This window comes from Cavenderia fasciculata, assembly GCF_000203815.1.
Source record: "Cavenderia fasciculata unplaced genomic scaffold Scf_ET2XIPL01COFD4-5, whole genome shotgun sequence".
Classification (NCBI taxonomy): domain Eukaryota; phylum Evosea; class Eumycetozoa; order Acytosteliales; family Cavenderiaceae; genus Cavenderia; species Cavenderia fasciculata.
The window spans coordinates 2271501-2292759 of NW_004457695.1; the positions used below are offsets into that span (position 1 = coordinate 2271501).

General features: G+C 35.3%; 8 protein-coding genes across 8 annotated transcripts; 4 read left to right on the forward strand and 4 right to left on the reverse strand.

The window, feature by feature from the left end:
- Positions 1-205: 205 nt before the first annotated feature.
- Positions 206-5685, forward strand: DFA_08486 (ankyrin repeat-containing protein; the record flags this gene model as incomplete). The annotated part of the gene is made up of 9 exons (XM_004355921.1): positions 206-1592; positions 1670-2116; positions 2208-2632; positions 2712-2924; positions 3168-3782; positions 3804-3952; positions 4076-4780; positions 4859-5135; positions 5203-5685. The coding sequence occupies 9 exons, from the start codon at positions 206-208 to the stop codon at positions 5683-5685; spliced, it is 4701 nt and encodes a 1566-aa protein (XP_004355974.1).
- A 62-nt stretch (positions 5686-5747) lies between these two features.
- On the reverse strand, positions 5748-6661 carry DFA_08487 (uncharacterized protein; the record flags this gene model as incomplete). The annotated part of the gene is made up of 2 exons (XM_004355922.1): positions 5748-6268; positions 6322-6661. The coding sequence occupies 2 exons, from the start codon at positions 6659-6661 to the stop codon at positions 5748-5750; spliced, it is 861 nt and encodes a 286-aa protein (XP_004355975.1).
- A 404-nt stretch (positions 6662-7065) lies between these two features.
- Positions 7066-9189, reverse strand: gnb1l (guanine nucleotide-binding protein subunit beta-like protein 1; the record flags this gene model as incomplete). The annotated part of the gene is made up of 6 exons (XM_004355923.1): positions 7066-7122; positions 7218-7452; positions 7597-7719; positions 7853-8094; positions 8171-8864; positions 9065-9189. 6 exons carry the CDS (start codon positions 9187-9189, stop codon positions 7066-7068), a joined length of 1476 nt encoding a protein of 491 aa, XP_004355976.1.
- Positions 9190-9419: 230 nt separating this feature from the next.
- On the forward strand, positions 9420-10194 carry DFA_08489 (uncharacterized protein; the record flags this gene model as incomplete). Its single annotated transcript, XM_004355924.1, has 3 exons — positions 9420-9598; positions 9680-9743; positions 9841-10194. 3 exons carry the CDS (start codon positions 9420-9422, stop codon positions 10192-10194), a joined length of 597 nt encoding a protein of 198 aa, XP_004355977.1.
- A 100-nt stretch (positions 10195-10294) lies between these two features.
- DFA_08490 (myosin IK) lies at positions 10295-11110 on the reverse strand (the record flags this gene model as incomplete). The annotated part of the gene is made up of 1 exon (XM_004355925.1): positions 10295-11110. The coding sequence occupies one exon, from the start codon at positions 11108-11110 to the stop codon at positions 10295-10297; it is 816 nt and encodes a 271-aa protein (XP_004355978.1).
- A 187-nt stretch (positions 11111-11297) lies between these two features.
- myoK (myosin IK) lies at positions 11298-16586 on the reverse strand (the record flags this gene model as incomplete). The annotated part of the gene is made up of 6 exons (XM_004355926.1): positions 11298-11304; positions 11964-12595; positions 12665-12799; positions 12898-13075; positions 14014-15015; positions 16231-16586. The coding sequence occupies 6 exons, from the start codon at positions 16584-16586 to the stop codon at positions 11298-11300; spliced, it is 2310 nt and encodes a 769-aa protein (XP_004355979.1).
- A 1477-nt stretch (positions 16587-18063) lies between these two features.
- On the forward strand, positions 18064-19623 carry DFA_08492 (uncharacterized protein; the record flags this gene model as incomplete). Its single annotated transcript, XM_004355927.1, has 2 exons — positions 18064-18756; positions 19162-19623. 2 exons carry the CDS (start codon positions 18064-18066, stop codon positions 19621-19623), a joined length of 1155 nt encoding a protein of 384 aa, XP_004355980.1.
- Positions 19624-20046: 423 nt separating this feature from the next.
- On the forward strand, positions 20047-21100 carry DFA_08493 (uncharacterized protein; the record flags this gene model as incomplete). The annotated part of the gene is made up of 2 exons (XM_004355928.1): positions 20047-20341; positions 20421-21100. 2 exons carry the CDS (start codon positions 20047-20049, stop codon positions 21098-21100), a joined length of 975 nt encoding a protein of 324 aa, XP_004355981.1.
- Between the last annotated feature and the right edge of the window lie 159 nt (positions 21101-21259).

A 21259-nucleotide genomic window follows, 5' to 3' on the forward strand; every position in this document is an offset into this window, starting at 1 on the left:
TTACGACTACTAATAGATAATAATGATATGACTTATACAACCTTGATGATGATGAGATGATGATAGTTCACGAATGGTGAGTTGGTTCACTTCCCTCCCTTTTTTTTTTAATTTTATTAATCTTGGTTTCATTTGATTTGTCCCATTTATATATATTTATATATATGCCGATCGAGCATAGATAGATATAGATATAGAATAGAAGATGCCACCTAAAGCAACACCAAAAAAGAAGACTAAAACTGAAGAGAAGGAATCAGGAGGAGGAGGATCAGATACTCCGGCCTTGCCAACCAAACGAACAGCTCTCAAAACAAAAGCTAAAAAGAAAGATGAAGCAGTTGCAACAGACACACAACAAACCAATATCCTTTCATTCTTTTCTTTAAAGAAGAAACCTGATGAAGTCGTTAACAATGATGATGATGATGATGTTAACATCAAGAAAGAACCAACTCTAGAAAAAGAAAAAGAAAAAGAAAAGGAAAAGGAAAAGGAAGATACTAGTACTACTACAACAACTAAAGCAACTAAAACAACTAAAACAACTAAAACAACTAAAACAACTAAAACAACTAAAACAACTAAAGCAACGAAAACAACGAAAACAACAACACCAACAAAAACTATTGGAAAGAGAAAATCAAGAGATCAAGATAATGATCAACAAGAAGAAGAAGAAGAAGAAGAAGAAGTAGAAGTAGAAGTAGAAGATGATAAAGAACCAAAAGATATGGATGTGGATGATAGTAGTTCAACAACTACTTCTAAAACAAATATTAAACCATTGGCAAAGAAACCAGCGGCTAAATCACCAAAAAGAGTAACATCGTATCAAGCCACTGAACAAGTGGTTGACAGAGGACCTGGAAAACGACAAATCAAACAAGGTGGTTTAATGGCCTTGTTTAGAGCTGTACAAGATCAAAAGAAAAAAGATGATCGTGATAGTAGCAGTGGTAGTGACAGTGGTTCATCTGAATCTGGTGAAGACTATGAAACAGAATCTGACAATGACGATCATGTAGACACTGAATCAGAAGAAGATGATGATAAAAAAAAGAAAAAAAAGGTTGTAGACTCTTCTGCGTCCTCTTCAGAGGAGGAGGAAGATGATGATACAGATATGCAAGAAGATGAAGAGGAGGAAGAAGAATATAACCCAAGATCAAGGTCAAAGAAACCAGCAACACCTAAAAAACCAACACCAAAGAAATCGGCAAAATCAACACCCAAGAAACCAACACCAAGAAAACCATCAAAAGCAACATCTAAACGCGAAAGCTATCGAAGAAAGACTCCAAGAGTTGGACCTATTCAATTGGCATCGGACCCTCAATACACTGATGAAACTATTAGACTATTGGAAGAACATCTACCCACATTTACATTGATTGAAAACTTCCAAGACTATCTTCAAACAGATACCGAGTCTATCGAAATGCGATACGATGCCAAAAAAAAAGAAGAATCCTTTAAATTACAAAGATTCGAATCAACTTTGAATACAGTGTCTGATGGAGAGGAAATTTTAATGTTTTGTGGTGGTTCCATTAGAGCAATGGAATGGTGTCCATTACCAAATAATTCTAGTACGTGTTAACAAAAAGAAAAGAAAAAAATATATTTATTTATTTATTTATTTATTTTATTTTATATTTTTTTAAAGAAATGCAATATTTAGCGGTAGCATGTAATAGAAATGTTAGATATTCACATTTATATATAAAATTACATCAAGGTAAATCAATGATACAGGTGTGGGAATTTAATACTGAGGAAGAGGATAGTATTCCAACACTTTTATTTGGGTTAGCACATAATGGAGAGGTTGTTATCAGTATGAAATGGATTCCAAATGGTTGTTTATCACATAAATCAAAAATAGATAGATTGGGTATTTTGGTGGTTGCTTTTGGTGATGCAACTGTAAAGGCATATAGTATTCCTCCTCCATCTGAAATTAAAAAGTTGAAACAGAATCCAATCGTTTTAGATATCAAACCATTCTATGATGTCAGTGTAACAAGATTTGATCAAAAAGTTAATCTAATCACTAGTATGGATGTAACAATTAAAGATGCAAATATTTTAATCTTGATTGGTTGTATAAATGGTAAATAATAATAATAATAGTGAAATCTTGAATCTATATGATCATATACATACATACATATTTATTAACTTTATTCTTTTTATTGATTTAGGATTAATTTTAATTTTTGATCTTCAAAATCTAAATATGAATCCAATCTTTGCAAAAATGACTGATAAATATGTTATCGATCTTACATGGTGCCCTCATGATAGTTTTAAATTTACATCTTTGCATATGAATTCAAGATACCTTTGGGATAGACGTGAACTATTACCAGTCACTGAAAAGGAAATCAACAATTATACATTTTCCAACAAGTTGTTGTGGCCCTCTACCAAATTCCCAATGATTCTCGTCGCCGAAGATGATTTCCTAAGAATCAACCATGCTTTTAAAATGCCAACCATTGGTGTCAAAGTGAGTGATTTCCAAATCCTCGATGTAGATTATTCACAAAATGGTTTGGTTGCAGTATCAACTACAAATGGTGAAGTTTTGGCTTATTATTTAAATTTTTTTAGAAGAGATTATACTGTAAGAAAAATAGAAAAAGAAAATAGATAATTTATATTTATTGATATATACTTTTTTTTTTTTTTTTGAATCAATATAGTCAGAACCACTCATTCATTTAAAAGAACAAACATTAAAAGATAATATTTTAGAATTATCTCGTGATACTTATACAACCGATTTTCCATTAGAATATGAAGCTCCGGCATTTAGAACTGGAACTGGTCTTTCTCAACTCAAACAAGTCCATCAATTGGACTTCCCATCGACCGATCTTGCAGTCACTAAACTTTCATGGAACAAGAATGAAAATGCAAGTAGGTGGTTAGCATCTGGTAGTAAACTTGGAATCGTTCGAGTCCGTTTAATTGATCAACAATAAAATTGAATCAATATAATGAGATTAATTAATTTATAACCTACATCAAGATTTGTTTTTGTTTTTTTTTTTTTTGAACAACCACCAAAACGGGTAATTTAAATTATTTGATTCATTCATTATTGTCTTGATGTTAATCAGATTTTAAGATTAGATAGATAGATAGATATATTTTAGATGAGTGAACAAGTATTGGAAGTAGTCACTCTTATATGGTCAAAAGGATATATAGATAATCGAGATGTACAACATTTCATCAAATCAAATAGATCAATCTATGTAGATTGTATTAGGAATAATACATTGTATAGGACTATATCAAAACTATATCTGTTGAAATATATTACATTGTTGTGTAGATTAAAGTTAATACCTTCAATCTATACCAATAATAACAACAATCAAATTAAAGCAAGATCATTACTACCACTACCATTTGTACATAATGCACAGATCATTCAATTCATTCAACAACAACAACAACAGACACCGTTTGCCGAAACACCAAAGATTGCTCATCAACTGGGTGAATTGATCGAGATTATCGATTGTTACATACCGTCGCACAGCGATCTATTAAACTCTCTTTCTCACAATGAATTGTACACCTCACTATTGCAATCATCGATTGTTACCGGTACAAATAGTAGTGGAAAGAGACATAGTAGTCGTGAAGTATACCATCAACTATCATTTATTGATAGATTACAATCTTATTTAATCTTACAACCCAATCAACCAAATCAACAACCAAATCAACAACAACAACAAAATCATTCAAACTATTTAAATGTATTATCATTAATATTAAAGGTTATGTATACATTTCAATCTTTAAACCTATTTAAAACAACAAATATACCTCAACAATCAACCAATAGTTTAAAATTATCAAATCAAGCAATTGTTCAATTTCAAAACCAATTACCAACACTTGATGCTTCTGTAATCCTTCAACTCTTGCAAATAGCTCCGTGTTGTAATGGAGAGATTTCACCTATTCCTTTGATGACGGCGGTCAGTCGAGGAAACGCCATGGCACTTAAACTATTGCTCTCCATCCCCAACATGTACCATATTCATAGTAAAGTGGCTGGTTCACAAAGAAATGCATTGTTCTATGCCAGTAATAGAGAGGTGACACTCTACTTGTTACAACAACGTGTTAAAACAGATCAACCAGATGTCTATGGAATGCTGCCAATACATCAAAAAGCATCGACTGGCACAATCGACGTTATCAAGTGTCTGTTGGACGACACAACCATCAACACTCAAGATTTGGCACAGAATACACCTCTTCATTGGGCATCTTTAAAAGGACATTTACCAGCTGTTAAACTTCTCATTAGTTCAGGTGCAAGAAATAATATTGTCAATGCTCAAGGTCGATTCCCTATTCACAACTCTGCACTTGAAGGACACTTGGAAATGGTCAAATACTATATAGATTTCTATAGTCGATCTTCTTTGAGAGGGTCAATGAAAGCAACATCTATTCAATTGCCAGACAAGGAATACAACACACCTATCGATCTATCAGTACTACATAACCATTTTGCATGTACCTTTGAAATGCTTCGTTATGAAGGTGTCATTGTTCCAAGCTCGGAAATCGATCTTTCACATGCCAGTCGTATTGGATCTGGTGCTTTTGCTGATGTCTATCAAATTCGTTGGAGAGATAGATTGGTAGCCGTTAAAAAAGTAAAATATCAAAAATTAATTGAATCTGGTAAATCAGATCATTGGATTATTTCAAAATTCATTTTAGAAGTTGCGTTAATGGTGTAAGTCAAAAAAAAGAAAAAGAAAAAGAAAAATAAGAAATATTGATATATTTATTAATTTTTCTTTCTGTTTTTTAGAAAATTATCACATCTTCAAAGTTTTGTAAAATTATATGGTACAGTTATAGAACAAAATGAATTAATGTTGGTTTTAGAATATTGTACACATGGTAGTTTATATAATATATTAAATAGTATTGGTAATGATCAAATTATAAGTTCATTACCTTCAATCAATATATTGGCTCAAAGTTTAGCAAATGGAATGGCCTATCTACATGGTTTATCACCTCAAATCATTCATAGAGATTTAACATCTCAAAATATTTTATTGGATTCTTCTGGTTCTGCAAAGGTAACAAACAAAAACAAAAGGATCATTTGTTCTTGCTTATACTTTTTTTTCTTTTTATTTTATTTAGATTGCAGATTTTGGAATATCAAGATTTAAAAATGAAATTGGTGATAAAACAATGACATCTATTGGAAATCCAAGATGGAGAGCACCAGAAGTAACAAAGGGACAGAAATATAGTGAAAAGGTAGATGTTTTTGGATTTGGTATGATTCTCTATGAAATGTTTACAAGACGATATCCATTCCACGAATTTGAAGCCATTCAAGCTTCATTTAAAATAGCTGGTGGTGAAAGACCAGTTGTTCCACCCTATGTTGACAGTAGGTGGTCCAAACTCATACAAAGATGCTGGGATCACACTCCCTCGAATCGTCCATCATTCCTTGAAGTCACCACTATCCTCCAACAACTACCTATTGCCAACATCAAACTATTTAGCGATCCTGTAATGTCATTTTTTGGTTCAACCACTACAAATACAATAGCAACAAATACAACAGATATACCAATGTCAGAAACATCTGATGGATCTTATGAAATAGACTAAAAAGGTAGATATAATAAATAATAAATTGATTGATTGATTTATGTATAGAATAATTGTATGATTTAGTTGAATAAAAGATTTTTTCTAGACTCGATGACTTCATTGTCTTTGGTAGATATAACCAACTCTACAAAAACTAATATGGCACATAAACCTTCCAAAGTAAAGCTGGCAATATTGATTGGAATTGCATAGGGATGGTCAGAATCTGATGACGATGAGCTTTTTGTCGTAAGCATGTCAGTGTAGCCTCGACTCCAAATGATTGATTGGAGAATAACAAAACCAACAAAGCAAATACTACTAGCGGCAGTTAGAAAAAGTCTGGCAACAGTAGACAGTGTTCTTGGCTTGCTATTTTGACCAATAGAAAGAGCAAGGAACTTTATAATCGGTGATATAAAGAATAGATACCCAGCTGCAGTACCATGAATAGCAATCAAAAATAAGTTATCTCTACCTCCATTAAAGGAAGCAGTAGGAATCAATCCTATTACTATGATAGAAATATAACAAGATGAATTAATTGCTTGTAACCATGATCTACTATATCTAACTGTATCACTTTTAATAAAACATATTCCTTTTAAAAATAATTAGTATGAAAGAAAAAGAAAGTACTATCGGTTTAGTTACCTGCTGATAGTAGAGAAGCAAAGAAAATTCTACCCGATGCTTGATTAAAATTACTATTTAGAGTAGAAATGGTTGATGGAAACTCTACCCAATCTCGATTTAAACTTCCAGAACATATGGACAAAATAACTCCCAATATGCCACACACAACTGCCAATACTTCATATTGATAGGGTGCAGAATTATTTACAAATGTCACAAACCTATCCAACCTGGTTGTGCGGGTACTAGTTTCCAAACTTGTAATGGTAGTTGTTTCTATTACTTTTTGATCGTCCTCATCGTAGGATCTTGTAATTTTAGTGTTGCTACTACTGCTACTACTACTTTCATCAATCATGATGTTTCAAAGGTATATAAACCTATAATTTTATAAAAATAATATAAATATAAATAGTAATTAAATTGTTAAACTTACTTTTTCAACTCTCTCTTTTAACAGAGAGAGGTTAATTTATAATTATAAATTTAATAAATTAGCTGTTAATATTATTATTAATCATCATCCCCCTTTCATTCCATTAAAAAATGATCTAATCCTTAATCTATAAAATGGAATGAATATATATATTTGTTTTCCAAAAAGTAGATCCATCATCATATGTTAATGAGAACAAAGGTGGTGTCAATTCCAAATGATAAATATATATAAGTTGTTTGCTCTGAGAATAAATGTCTTGTTTCCTTGGAACATCTATCTATCTTGTTTTTTTTATATTATAACCAAAACATTTATTATACTTTTTAAACTTGTTCAACTTGACTTAATGGTTCTTGTAAATATTCACGTAATTTGGTAGCCTATAAATGATTGATTGAATGTGTTTAGTACAACAGTTAAAAGGCTATAGATAGATCACTATACTCTCTGTTTTCTCTCTATCTTTTTTTTTTACCTTTGTCTTTAATAAACCAAATTCAACGGTAGGTTCAGCATATATACATAACAATAATTTAGCAACCTTTGTGATAACGAGTCTTCCTTCTTCGCAATCAACGAGTTGGTATTGGAGTTCGTCGTTTCTGTTGTATGATGTCCAAATGCTAGATGAAATAGCTGATACAATCTTTGCTGTGTTATGATCATTAGAGTCTGAGCATGCAATCAATGAACCATCTTCTTTCATTAATCTATATATTTATATAGATAGATAGATAGTAGAGTTGAAAGATTCAATTAGAGGGGAATGTTTCCTTTCGACTGTAATTCGAAGATGATGAAATGTATGTGTATCTATCTTTCTATCTTTATTCGTTCTAGTGTTTGACACCTACAATACACCCTTAACATCGTTGCTATTTGAGGCTTGTTGTAAAACTTGTGGAATAACTTTAGATCTTAACATTCTTTCTTTTTCTTTCTTTGTATATATATATAAAACAAGACGATATTTATCACTAATATTAAAGAATCCAATCGAATAGTCTTCCTCAAGAATGAAATTTTTCTATTTTTTTTTTTTTTTATAATATTTATTTTTTTGATTAATATTAATAATATAATCTCTGGTCTATCTATCTATAAATAGACCATAATGCAATTCTTCCATCTTTACCAGCTGATGCCAAAACATTGTCACTACTAAAGTCTATTGTGTAGATACTTTCAGTGTGATTCCTGAGTATGGCCAATGGACAATGTTTACGGAAACTAAATATACGAACTCTTTTATCCCATCCCGCTGTTGCAAATATTCTACCATCTCCTCTTATCTTTACATCTGCTATTCCATTATGATTAATTACATGTTTTTGTACAATATCAAAATTTCTCTAAATAAATCAAATATATATAAAATATTAATAATTAATAAATGGATCTAGAATTATATTATATAAATCTACATACTGATTCGAAATTTGATTTAAATTCAATGATACTTGTATCACCTGATCCAGATACACCAGAATCACTTTGAATGTCAAATGATAGTAATGGCTCTTGGTGTAGTTTGGGTGTTGCTATGATTGGTTGCTCTAGGTTTCTCGAGTCCCACATATAAAGTCCACCATTTTCAAATCCAGCATATAAATTAAAATAACCATGATCAATGTGATTGACCATTTTCATACTCATCGCCATTCCAAGTTTATCTGAATCACTACTTCCATTTACTTTTGCAACCATTGTCTTTGAACCTAGATCCCATATTTCAACTTGTCCTCCAACTTCATCTGATGATATTGATATTAAATTATTTTGATCATTAACACTACTATTATTTATACTTAATCTATCTAAATTAGGTATATTATTATCTACATTATTATTATTATTATTATTATTGAATATTGGTAGAGCAGTAATCATTGAAGTGAATTTGCCAAGAGATATTGAATTTGTTTCCAATGATGATACAAGTTGTAAAGATGATTCTGCGATTGTCCATTGTCGTATCGTTCCATCACGCCCTTGACTAAGTAGTGTATTAAAGTGTGTTGATTGTAATGCCAATGTACCACCTTCAGGATGTGCACGTGCTACTTGAGCAACACACTTCTTTTCTTCTATATTCCAACATCTTAATTCTCCATCACCTGATCTAATATATAGATATTAATTAGTATCTATCTATCTATCTATCTATCTATCTATCTATCTATCTATCTATCTATCTATCTATCTATCTATCTATCTATCTATCTATCTATCTATCTATCTATCTATCTATCTATCTATCTATCTATCTATCTATCTATCTATCTATCTATTTCAACGGTATAAATATTCAGTGTAGCATACCCAGAGAATAATAGATTACTATTTGACCGATCAAAAACGATCGAGTTGATGAATGATCTGTGACCCCTCAGTACAAAGAAAGGATCAGGTGCAGTCTCTGTATCCAGTGTAGGTGAAACTGACATTATCGATCTTAAAGATTAATTATATGGTTATTATGTTTAATGATAATTATATCGACCGACCTACCTACTAAACCAAACCACAAATTAAAATATTAATTTAAAAATAATCATACCGTGATCCATTTCTCAAACCCACTCCACTCCTTGTTGGTTGGGTATCTATTTTTAATTCATTGTATTTGTATGTGTTTGAAAGGCATATCTATAGATAAGATGCCAATTTATCAAAGATGGGTTTGGTACAATCACTTGTTTCATGTCAGCCACCAACCTTTAAGATTGTAATGATGGGAATGTATATGGTAGGCAAAACAACCATCTTGTATAGATTAAAAGATAACAAGACTTCCTCTCTGAAAGATACTCCCTATACAAATCCTTCACTTGGTTTTAATGTTGAAACTATAAAGTATGTCATTCAATATATATATATCTATCAATATTGTTGTCTTTGTATTAATACTTTTTGTTTGGGTATTTATTTATTTAGAGTAAACAAATCACTTCATTTGTATATATGGGATGTTTCTTCGTTGAGTGCAATCACAAAAATTGTATGTACATTCAATTATCTATAGATACTTACAGATCAAACATAGTGATTGTTTTAGAATTCTCTCTAACCTTTTTTATTTGTTTATTTAATTAAAGAGATATCAAATATTTCCAGGATGTAGAGGGATTATATATGTTTTGGAATCAACAATACTTGAAGATTCAGAGAAACTGACAGAGACTAGAGAGGATTTATTATCAATTGTTAAAGATGCTGAATTGGATGGACAACCATTACTAATTCTTGTAAACAAGATGGATATGGATAAATCATCCAACATTATTGATCGTATCACTACTTATTTTAATTTTAATGAAATGATTAAAAATGGAAGAGCATGGTCAATCTTTCCAATTACAGCAACCACTGGACAAGGTCTAAATGAAGCAATTCATTGGTTAGATAATCAATTAACAAATAGTATAAATGGAACTAAATCAAATCATTAAAACAAGATATTGGATACTATAGTATGGATTGTATTTTTTTTTTAAAAAAAGGTGTAAATATTATATATATAATTATTTATGTATTATTTATTTATTATGTTTATTGAATTAAACATTTTGGTTTTAAACCATGACTATGTTTAGCTTGAGCAAGTTTTTGATTTTCTTTATAGGCTTGTACACGTTGTTTGTAACCAACGGGATCGATCTTTTGCATGAGTAGATCCTCCAAGACAAAGATGGTTTCAGGGTTCTTGACAAAGATTTTGGTTTTGCCCTCTTCGAATTCGTCGGCTGGAATGTCTTTGGTGACACGCATGAGGGCTTCGACAAACTCGGGGACACCGCGGGGTGGCTGGTCAAAGATCTTGCCGAAACGGTCGAGGAACACGTTTTTGTAGTGACGGTAGGCGAAACCGGAACGCTTGACCTTGACGTTTTCGAGGAGACCGAGGTACTTGACTTGATGCTCGACACGCGACGATACAAAGGACATGGCCTGTTTCTTGTCGTTGGGCTTGATGCAACGGATGTAATGGGGTGTGCACGACGAGAGACGCTGGACGAGGTAGTTGGCAGACTGACGAATCTTGAATGATGCGGTGGTGGGTGCCTGCTTGTTGTCCATCATGTCCTCGGGGAAGAGACCGGCGATAAACGAGTAGGTGGAAGACTGCAAACAACATACGATCGATGCATACAGATTATCGTTGTTTTTGAAACAAAACTCTTCGATCGAGTAGGTGACGTCACCGGCATAATGCTTGATGGTGAACTCGTCGGCCGAAGAGCCCGTGTTGGAGACGACAAAGTGTGGATGCTGGATTTGGTGGATCAACTTTTCGATAAACTTGGTGTCGGCGGTGGCCGAGTCGACGGCATGCACCGTCTTGCAGACATCATCCAACACACGCATGATACCGGGTGGCTTGTTGCCCTCGATGAGGTCGCACACAATCTTGTTGTCGAAAAACGAGATGTCCTTCCATTTGACGCCCTCCTCGTGGTACTCGCGCTGCTCGCCACGAACGGTGAGGTCGATAAAGATCTGTTGGAGACGTTCGTTGACATAGTTGATGCAGAACTGCTCAAAACTGTTGCGCTCAAACACTTCAAAGCCGTAAATGTCGAGCACACCAATCACCTTGGCCGTGCCGTGGTACTGCATGGCCGAGTTGATACGCGTGACGATAAACTCAAAGATACGGTCGTACAGCGTCTTGGCAAGCGCGTCACGCAGGCCGGCTGCCTGGTCGGGGTTCTGTGGCACCGAGTACTGTGTGTGACGCACCGATCCCGACTGGATCTGACGATGGTTGAGCGACTGTCCGAGGAACTGGGGGTCGACACCCAGCAGGGTAGCTGCCCACTGGAGTGGGTTGGTGTCGATGACCTCGGCGGGTGGCTCTCCCTGGAACCGGATGTTACCAACGTGCAGGATAGCAGCCAACATACGGAAGATCTCGGTCTGCTCCTCGCGCGATATGCCAACTGTCTCCATGGCCTTGCACACGTCGCGGAACTCGGCGCCGTCGTCCACATCCTCGATGGTGGTGCACTTGCTCTGCGACAGGTAGTAAAAGGCGCTCGAGTCGGTCAACCCCCACTCGCTCTTGGTAGCCTGGTCCAGGCCGGCCAACAACTGGTAAAAGATGTGGAAGTTACGCTCACCCTTTTGCTGGAAGGTGACACGTGTCTTTTCGAGCAAAAACGTCGATATCTGACCACCGACCGGTGCATTGTTGTCGTCGAATTGGATCTCCAAATACTTTCCAAAACGACTGCTGTTGTCGTTTCTGACAGTCTTGGCATTACCAATAGCTTCCATCAATGGGTTGGATTCGAGGATAACCTTTTTAATGTGTTCAACATCAGTGGTACGACCACCACCGCCGCCACCTCCGCCGCGACTGGATGGGGGTGGGACACGAGGAGGGGGACCGCCGCGACCACCACCTCCACGTGGAGGAGGAGCACCACGACGAGGTGGAGCATTAACAGTTCTTTGTGGACCGTTATCATCTCCTCCTCCATATGAAGAGGAAGAGGATGGAGGTGGAGCTACACGAGGTGGAGGACCACCGCGTGGGGGTGGAGCACCACGACCTGGAGGAGCACCACCACGTGGAGGTGGAGCACCACGACCAGGAGGGGCACCACCACGTGGAGGAGGAGCGCCACGAAGAGGAGGAGCACCACCTCTTGGTAACATCATACCTGGCATGGCTCTACCACGACCTGGCATACCACCACCACCATTATCATAATCATCACTACCACCATCATATTGTGGAATACCTCCTCCACCACCACCACCACTAGCATTTGACATCATCGCACCATATGAATTGTTTGGAGATACAGCTGTTACATATTGAAGAATCAATTTAGCAGATACAGTCTAAAAACAACAATATTAATATTAGTACTGATTGTCAACAACACACTTTCATTATCATATATAATATACCTTTCCAGCACCAGATTCACCTGAAATAATGACACATTGTGATTCATTATCATCTACCAATCTTCTGTAGGCACGTTCAGCAAGAGCAAAAATATGGGGTGGAGCTTGCTCAGCACCACTGGAATTTTGGTACATCTAAAAAAAACAAAGAAAAGAAAAGAAAAAAAAACTATTAGAAAACATGTTGGATTCGGGCGATGGATATATTGATAAATCTATATTTATATGTTTACCTTGATAAACTCTGGACCAGTGATTGGGAGTTGTTTGTATGGATTGACAGCAACCAATACTTCACCAATATTGGTGTAAATCATTTCTCTGTCGAATCTAGCGCCAATCTGACTGGTAAGTTCACTGTTTGATGGTGAACTGACCAATACAAGATCATCGACACCTGATGAAAATAATCTAAACATTTCTTGTTTTTTTTGTTGTTGTTATTGTTATTATTATTATTATTATTGTTCCTGTTAAACTTTTGTTTTGTGAATGTGATTATATTGTATATGTGTTTAATAAATAGTATATGATGGGTATATAGTGTATGTAGTTGATATTATACAAGGAGAATGACGTAATTTATAAAAGTACAATAATAAATAATTAATAAATAAATAGAAATAAATAAATAAATAAGATAAATAGGGAAGGGGATCTCTTTTAGAGTTTTTTGTTTCTAAACAGAGAGAAAGGTTGGGTTTAAAGAAAATGGAGGACTATTCTTCTTCTTTGCTTGTCGGTGATGATGGTTGGATGAATTGATTATGACAAAAAATTTATAAAAAAATCTTGTTGGCTTCAATTTAAAGTTTTTTGTTTTGTTTGAATGGATTCCAAACTGTTTTTGTCTATTGATAGATCTATTTTTATAACTATATCGTACGTGTAGGTTTACTCTTTGTAAAAGTGTTAACACTAACTATACAACAAATAGATAAAAAGAGAAACAAACTTAATATTAATTAATTAATATTATATCGATTTACTCGATCAAAATTGATTGGTGTTTCGTCGTTGGTTTGTGTGAAAAAAAAGTTCTTTTATCTGAAATTGTCGTGTTGGATTGCATCGTCCCTGTTTTTCAATGAACCCAAGCAAAAATAATAAATATTAATATTTATGTCATTAAAAATATATTGATTGGGTTGCGTAGCGTCGAATACTATAATGGTCAATTGAGGAAGATGTGGGGTGCGGATCCTATTATTGGGAAAAGAAGCCTATATAGGTCAATCCCAAGTTTTTGATTTTGTTTATATACAACAATGTCCATTTGACCAAAGGATTGTTTCCAATCTCCAAGGCCAAAGGGGAAGAGGGGAGGGGCTTTTTATTTTTTATTTTACATTGAAGGTGTCGAAGGGATCTTCTTTATCAAGTACTGTTCAATTGGATTGGTGATTGGTGTCGTTAATGAATGTTTGGTTTTTTTGGTAGAAGAAGAAGAAGGTGATGACGAAGTTCCATTGCTATTTTTGGTTGTTTTAAATTTTTTATGGTTATTACTGCTGCTGCTGCTACTGGATGGAATTCCATTTACACTTCCTCCATTACTAGATGATCGAACTGAAGAGGGAGAATATATATTACTACTATGATTGGTGCTACTATCATGGTGTTGGGTATTAGTATTTTCTTGTTGTTGTTGAAGGTGGTTGTTGTGATCACCATTCGAGCTACTTTCGTGTTTTGTAAAGTAGTCTGTTATTTTTGAAAAATGTGAAGGATTCGGATCTTTCTTACTATTATTATTGCTGGTGGTAGTGGTGTTTGTGTTGGTGGTATTATCTAATATTGTTTTGTTGCTGTTGGAAAAATATTTGTCGCTATTATTATTATTATCCATATCAATATCTTCATCATCATTATTATCATTATTAGTATTATTTGGTGGCGTTGTTAAAATTGATGATTGACTATCTCTATTTTCATTATTAATAATTAAACTATTTTGACTATTATTATTATTTTCAGTGTTAGTATTTGTTGTTGTCGTTGATGATGATGCTTCTGATGATGATGATGATGGTGGTGATGTTGGAGGTATTATTGATTGTATTATTAAATTATTATTATTATTATTTATATTAACTATATTATTATTATTATTATTATTATTATTTATATTTATATTATTATTATTAATATTATCTAAATTTATATTTAATTTTAAAAGTGGAGGAGGTTTAACAATTGGTTGATTTTGTTTTAATAATAATTGTTGTTGATCTCTTTGTTTTTGTTTAATAAAGTCTAATTTTGTTTGATGATCAAGTGGTATATAGTCTATGTATGTGCCTCCATATCTTCCAATCCGTATTCTGCCCAACAGTGCCGGTAGATTCGGACTGACAAACAAAAAGCCATTGTTAAAAGATGGATATATGGGTGTTCCGTCGGGTCGTTTCTTTGGCTGTGCGGTCTTGTACGCATCTGTTTGGTAGATGGCCTGCAACTGCGTTATGTGGCTGTTGGCGGCGGATTTGGAGGGGACGCCCTTTCCTTGACCAAGGTTCTGACAAAGCTGCTTACGACGACGTTCGATTGTCTCGTCGTCGGTTTCGTCGTCGTCGCTGCTGGTGAGCGAAAGCAGCTGGCTGGTGTGGTCGCCTGCAAAACTGCACGTGTAATAGTCTGCGCTGGTGGGTGGAGGAATAGAGTCATAGTAGCTTTGCGCGACATGTCGTTGTTGCTCTGTGAATTCTGATTTTTCGCTACTTGGAACCTCGGCCATCGATACATCCGACGATGACTTTGGTGAAAGTAGGTGGTGGTGAGGATCGCCGCCATACTGTCGCTCGAGCGACTGGGTGGGGAATTGACCGGGTTGGACGATAAAGTGGCGGTGGCCCTCTTGACGGGCCTTGCCGTTGCCAAGGATCATCGTCTGCTCGTAGGCACCAAAGCTGGGCCCTCCGCAGATCGACGCTTGGCCGATTCCCGATGATGTCGGCGTCGAAGCGATAGCGCTGGAGCTCCCCTCGTCATCCCGAACGCGCTTCTTGTGGTGGCCGCTCCCGCTGCCCTGGACGGCGTCGGCGGCGGGCTCGGGCTCGGTGTCGGGCTCGAGAAGCCTCAGCGCGGCCAGCTGCTGCAACTTGGTGTGGATCTTGTCGACCACCGACACATAGTCGTGCTTGAGCTTCTCACGCTTCTTGATCATCTCGAGCAGCGTACGCGCGCGTTCCATCTCTTGACGCAACGCGCTCATTTTGTTGAGCGATGCGCTGTCGTTCTTTCGCGTCTTTTTCTGTTTGTTGGTTTCGGGCTCACGCGCACGGAACGCCTTGTAGGGGTCGGGGTCGTCGCGGTCTGGTTGACGCAGCAGACGGTACAGCAGCGCCGAGCGCGTCTTGCGCTTCTCTTGCCAGTGGCGGTGGATGTTGGCGACGACGCCCGGCTTGTATCCGCGCAGCATCTGCTCGGCGCGCGACAAATCGCACACACCTCCGGTATGCAGACACTCCTTTTCGAGCTTGTCCATGGCGTATTCGAGCTTGTCCATCGTCAGCGTGGGCGTCTGCTCCTTGGCAAAGCGCTCGTCGTCGTCGTCACCATCATACTCGACAATCTGGTCGAGCTCGTCGTCGTTGCGCAGCGAGTACAGCACATAGGTCGACCCCATCGCGTATGGATGTGGATTGGCGGCATCGTCGTAGCCGTCGACAATCTTGACCACCGGAATGGGAATCTCGGGCAACGGACTGTCCGTCACCTTTCTCTGTGTACTGGCGCTGAGCAGCTCTTGCAAATGCAACTCTGACTCTTCGTTGGACTCCATACCCGTGGGCATGAGTGGCACCGCTCGACTGTCGTCATCGTCAATCTCTGTACGAATAATCGGCAGTGGCTTATTCACATCAATCGGACGGGGACGAAACGATATCTTGCTCAATTTGGTACCTCCATTTCCACTCATCTTTTTCCTCTTCTTCTTCTTTCTCCCCAAATCTCTCTCTAATTGAAAAAAGTTGGATATTTAATACTTTTACTACGACGTCGTGTTGTTAACAAAGCAAAGTGGAAAACAGACGTTGTTAAAGAATGTTCTCCAATCCAATTACTTTTTGCAAATAGACTAGTGTTGTAATTTTTTAAAAGAAGAAGAAGGATGAAGTATAATGGCTTGGTAACAAAATGTGTTGTATATGTTGCACAAATAACAATAACTTTTTGTTTTGTAATTGATAAAATTGGTTCACCAACAATAATGTAATAATAATAATAATATTCAATAATATAATATAATAATAATTAACTTTACATGATTGAATCAATCAATAAATAAATAAAGATAGGAAAGAAAGTTTCTTTGTTAGTTCTGATCATGATGTTTTATCTATTTGTATAATTAATTAATTATCTATCACAAAGAAAATAAAAAATGATGATGATGATGGTGTGAAATCAAGCTTGTTGGGTGCAGCAGCAGCAGTAGAACTGAATTATAATTATTATTAAATGTTCATTATTATTATTATTAGCAAGATATCATCCAATAGCGGATATTGGCTAGATGAGCGCGATGAGAGCACCCCCAGCCACGCTGTAAATTTTTTTAATTAAATTAAAAAAAAAAAAAAAAATTTAGTTGTTTTTTCTCCTCCATACAACGCTCATATTAATCTCTCTCTAACAGCTGCTCGCTATAGTCTGTCTCAATTTTGTTGTTATTTGATGGTAGACTGCCTGCAAGCAGCCTCTTTTTATTTATCCTATCTGTTGATTGTATAGACTATAGTCTGTACGCTTTTCTGTCGCACGGTGAGTGCAAATGAGTGAGAATGAGCAAGAGACACAAAAGTAGACACACAAAATGACATGAAAAAAAATAGAAAAAATAATACTATACACTGACTAACTGTAAATACCTACTAGTATGATTTTGAGGACTAGAAACTTATTCTCTGAGACTAGTATGTAATAAATAAATAATAAGGGGAGGAGTGTTGTTGTTTGTGAGAGAGAGTTTTTTGTTGTTGTTTGTTTTTTTTTTTCGACTCGAAAAAGTTCGTTACAAACCATTTTTATGGATGGAAGAAGTGGTGTGGGCGCCAAGAATGAAAAAAAGTTTGGTTTTTTTTTTTTTTTTTTTTATTAAATTTTGGAAAAGAGATGAACTTCAGGTTTCACAATTTACATCCTTCCTATAATCACTATTAAAATTAATATTTATTTTTTTTAATTTTTTAATTATAAAAAGACAGACTTTGAATTAATTTCCAACCACCCATTATTTTCAAACTGCTTGTTCCATGGATTTTTTAAAAAATAATTATTTTTTTTCTAATTTTGGAAAATGACACTTCTTGAAATGAAAGCAATGCAAGAGATGACACTTTAATGTAGTATAGTTCATCATCATCATCATCGACAGACAATCAGTAGCAATTATCATGTCGCGGCATATACCTACTGAGCAGCGACCAAGAGGTAATGGACATGTTGGTGAGAATGGTTCTAACCAACAACCACAACAACAGAGGCAATACAGTTACCAAAACACATTCTACGATCATGGTGATGAAGAACAGGATGGTGATCATCATCATCATACTAACCAACAACACAACAATCATAATCAACATAATCAACATCATCAACCACAATACTTTAGTCATGGTGTTAATGGTACAAATGGTGTAGTACACGAAGAGAGACAATCTCCTCATCGTACATACCATCATAATCAACAGCAGTTTCAACAACAACCAACTCAACCAAATATTGTACAACTTTCAACTTTTGATTCAATACTTTATGATTTGGAAGATACAAAGAATGAATTGAGAGAAACAAGACAAAACTATTTGAATCTATTAAATAATGTTCATCAAGTGACTGCAGGACAAAAGGAAATGGATAAGTTGCGAAACTCTGAATTGGTATCACGTGCACACATATCGATACTAGAAAAGGAAAAGGAGCGATTCATATCAACATTGGCGTCGGTCTGTTCAAATGCATCTGACTTGTCTAATCTTCTAGTCAGTTTATTGTTGACCGATGAGAATGGGAAACTTATAGTCAAGATTTCCGATGATGAAGATGATGATGATTATAATGACAGTCAAGAGGACGACCATACTGTAAAAAATGATGGATCTGGTGGACAACACATCCAACCATTGAGACGATTGGAGAGTGTTATTAGAAAGGTGGCAGAGTACCACGTATTATGTATAAATAGAGTGGACCATAATGAAATGGTTCAAAGAGTCGAGAGACAACTACAACACACTAAATTGGAGTTGGACAAGTCGCAAATGACAATTCGCAGCGAGCGACTGTCTATCGACCAACTAAGCGAGCAGCTGTCACAGAGTGCCGGCCAGGGACACAATCTCGAGAGCGAGATGGAGTTATTGCTCCAACAGCACAGCGAGATTATCCCAGACCTTCAAAAACTAGAGTCAAAGGTGGAGCGAGTATCCGATGATTTTGACAAACAACGGATAGAGAGCGAACAAACCATCACCAAATTAAAACAACAGTTGGCAAATGCCGAGTTGGAACGTGACATGTCCCGTAGAGCATTGGGACGCGCAGAAGCTGAAAATAGACAGCTCAAGACACACCTTGAACAATGGGAGCATACTGGTCACCAAATATACAAGGGTATTTGTGGATTGACAGGTAATAATACAAGTGAAACCGGTAGTACTGGCATTCCAAATAATATAGATATGAATCATTTTGCACAAACTATGGTCAAGAGTGTTCAAACGACACTTGATCGAGAACACAACAGGAATGCACTACTATCAAGGAATATAGATACATTAATCAGTACCGTTTGGGAGAGCATTCATTTACCTCAGACTCGGCTCGCCGATAATCTAAAAAGTTTGGATTCTCAACAATTCCAACAAAGTATAGAATTTTTAAAAACTGTCATAAAAGAAACCATTGTAGATATGTTTGAAACAACTAATAGAAATCAATCCGTATGTTAATTAGTTAATTAATAGTATAATAAAAAAGAAAGAAATATTAATATTAATTATTTTATTTATTTCTTTTTGGAAAATTTTAGAAAAAAATGGAATTATTAATAAGACAAAATAATGATCTAATTAAACTATTACAAAATAGTAATTAAGATGATCCTATCAAAATGGTATACTAACTAACTAACAAACATAAATATAGAAATAAATAAAAAGAGGCAAGAGGGTAATCAATTGATATTTATTATTTATTAATACAACATTTAAAATTCATTAATTCTTTTTCAAAAAATTTGATTCTTGAAAACTCATCAAACATGAGGGCTCTTTTTTTCTGACCTTCGTCCTAAAAATAGGATTGACTCATCAATTCTTTTCAATGGGTTGCATGATTCATTCATATTAATATCATGTCATTTAACATTTGACATGTCACAAAGACTTAATACAAAATCATTTATTATCATTTTGGTTCTATTGTTTAATATCTTTTCGATTTACAAATTTAATCAAAAAATTAATCAATCAGATACTACTACTACTACTACTGTTACAACAACTACATCATCAAGTACCGAGAACAACTTACTTAAAATGGAATCCAAATCATATGACTTTAAGAATCAAGATGGACAATCAGACACTTTGTACTATTTAGAATACAAACCACCTAGACCATCCCAAGACTACCGATATCCCGTCTTTATCTTTCTTCATGGTGCTAGTATGTAATATAATTATAATCATACTATTTTACAATTCATTTCAATTGGGAACTAATGATCTCTTTTTAAAAACAAAAGGTAAATCTGGTAAAGGATTAGAGGACCTAAATACAAAGCTTAGAACTGCGGTCATTCCAAAGTATATTGAAGGTGGACAATGGGGATCATTACCATTCCTAGTGATCTGTCCTCAATCTAGTGATGGGTGGACATCTACCAACATTGTAAATGTGTTGGGTGCCATCAAAACTACCTATAAAGATATTATAGATGACACAAGAATCTATCTAACCGGTCAATCCATGGGAGGAGGTGGTATCTGGAGATGGGCACTTGCATCAAAGGAAATCGATGATATTGCTGCTTTAATTGTTATTTGTGGTGCTGCTTGTAAGTGTTCGACGCCACAACAACAATCCTATTTCTTTTTTGATACTAACTATTATAATTTGTATTATATTTTCGTAGCACCACCATACAAGATTGATTCAAATGAAATGGTTTCAAGTAATATACCAGTTTGGGCATTTAATAATGAGAATGATTCGACAGTATCAGCTCAAACCTCTCAGAGATGGGTAGACATCAATAATCAGATGGGAATTTCACCACCTAGCAAAATAACCATATTCAAAGGAGTCACTGGACATGATGCTTGGACACAAGCTTTCAACCCAATCAAACAAGATAATCCAACCTATGTATATGATTGGTTATTATCATTTACCAATATTAGAAAACATAATAGAACAGAATAATCAATAATAATCTTATACTATTGTATATATTGTATCCTATTTTTCCCATCAATTATTAAAATAATAATTCTATTTAGTTCATACTCATAGTATTTCAATTTTACTTTTAATAATATATTATTTATTTCTTTTATTATTATTAATTATTATTATTTTATT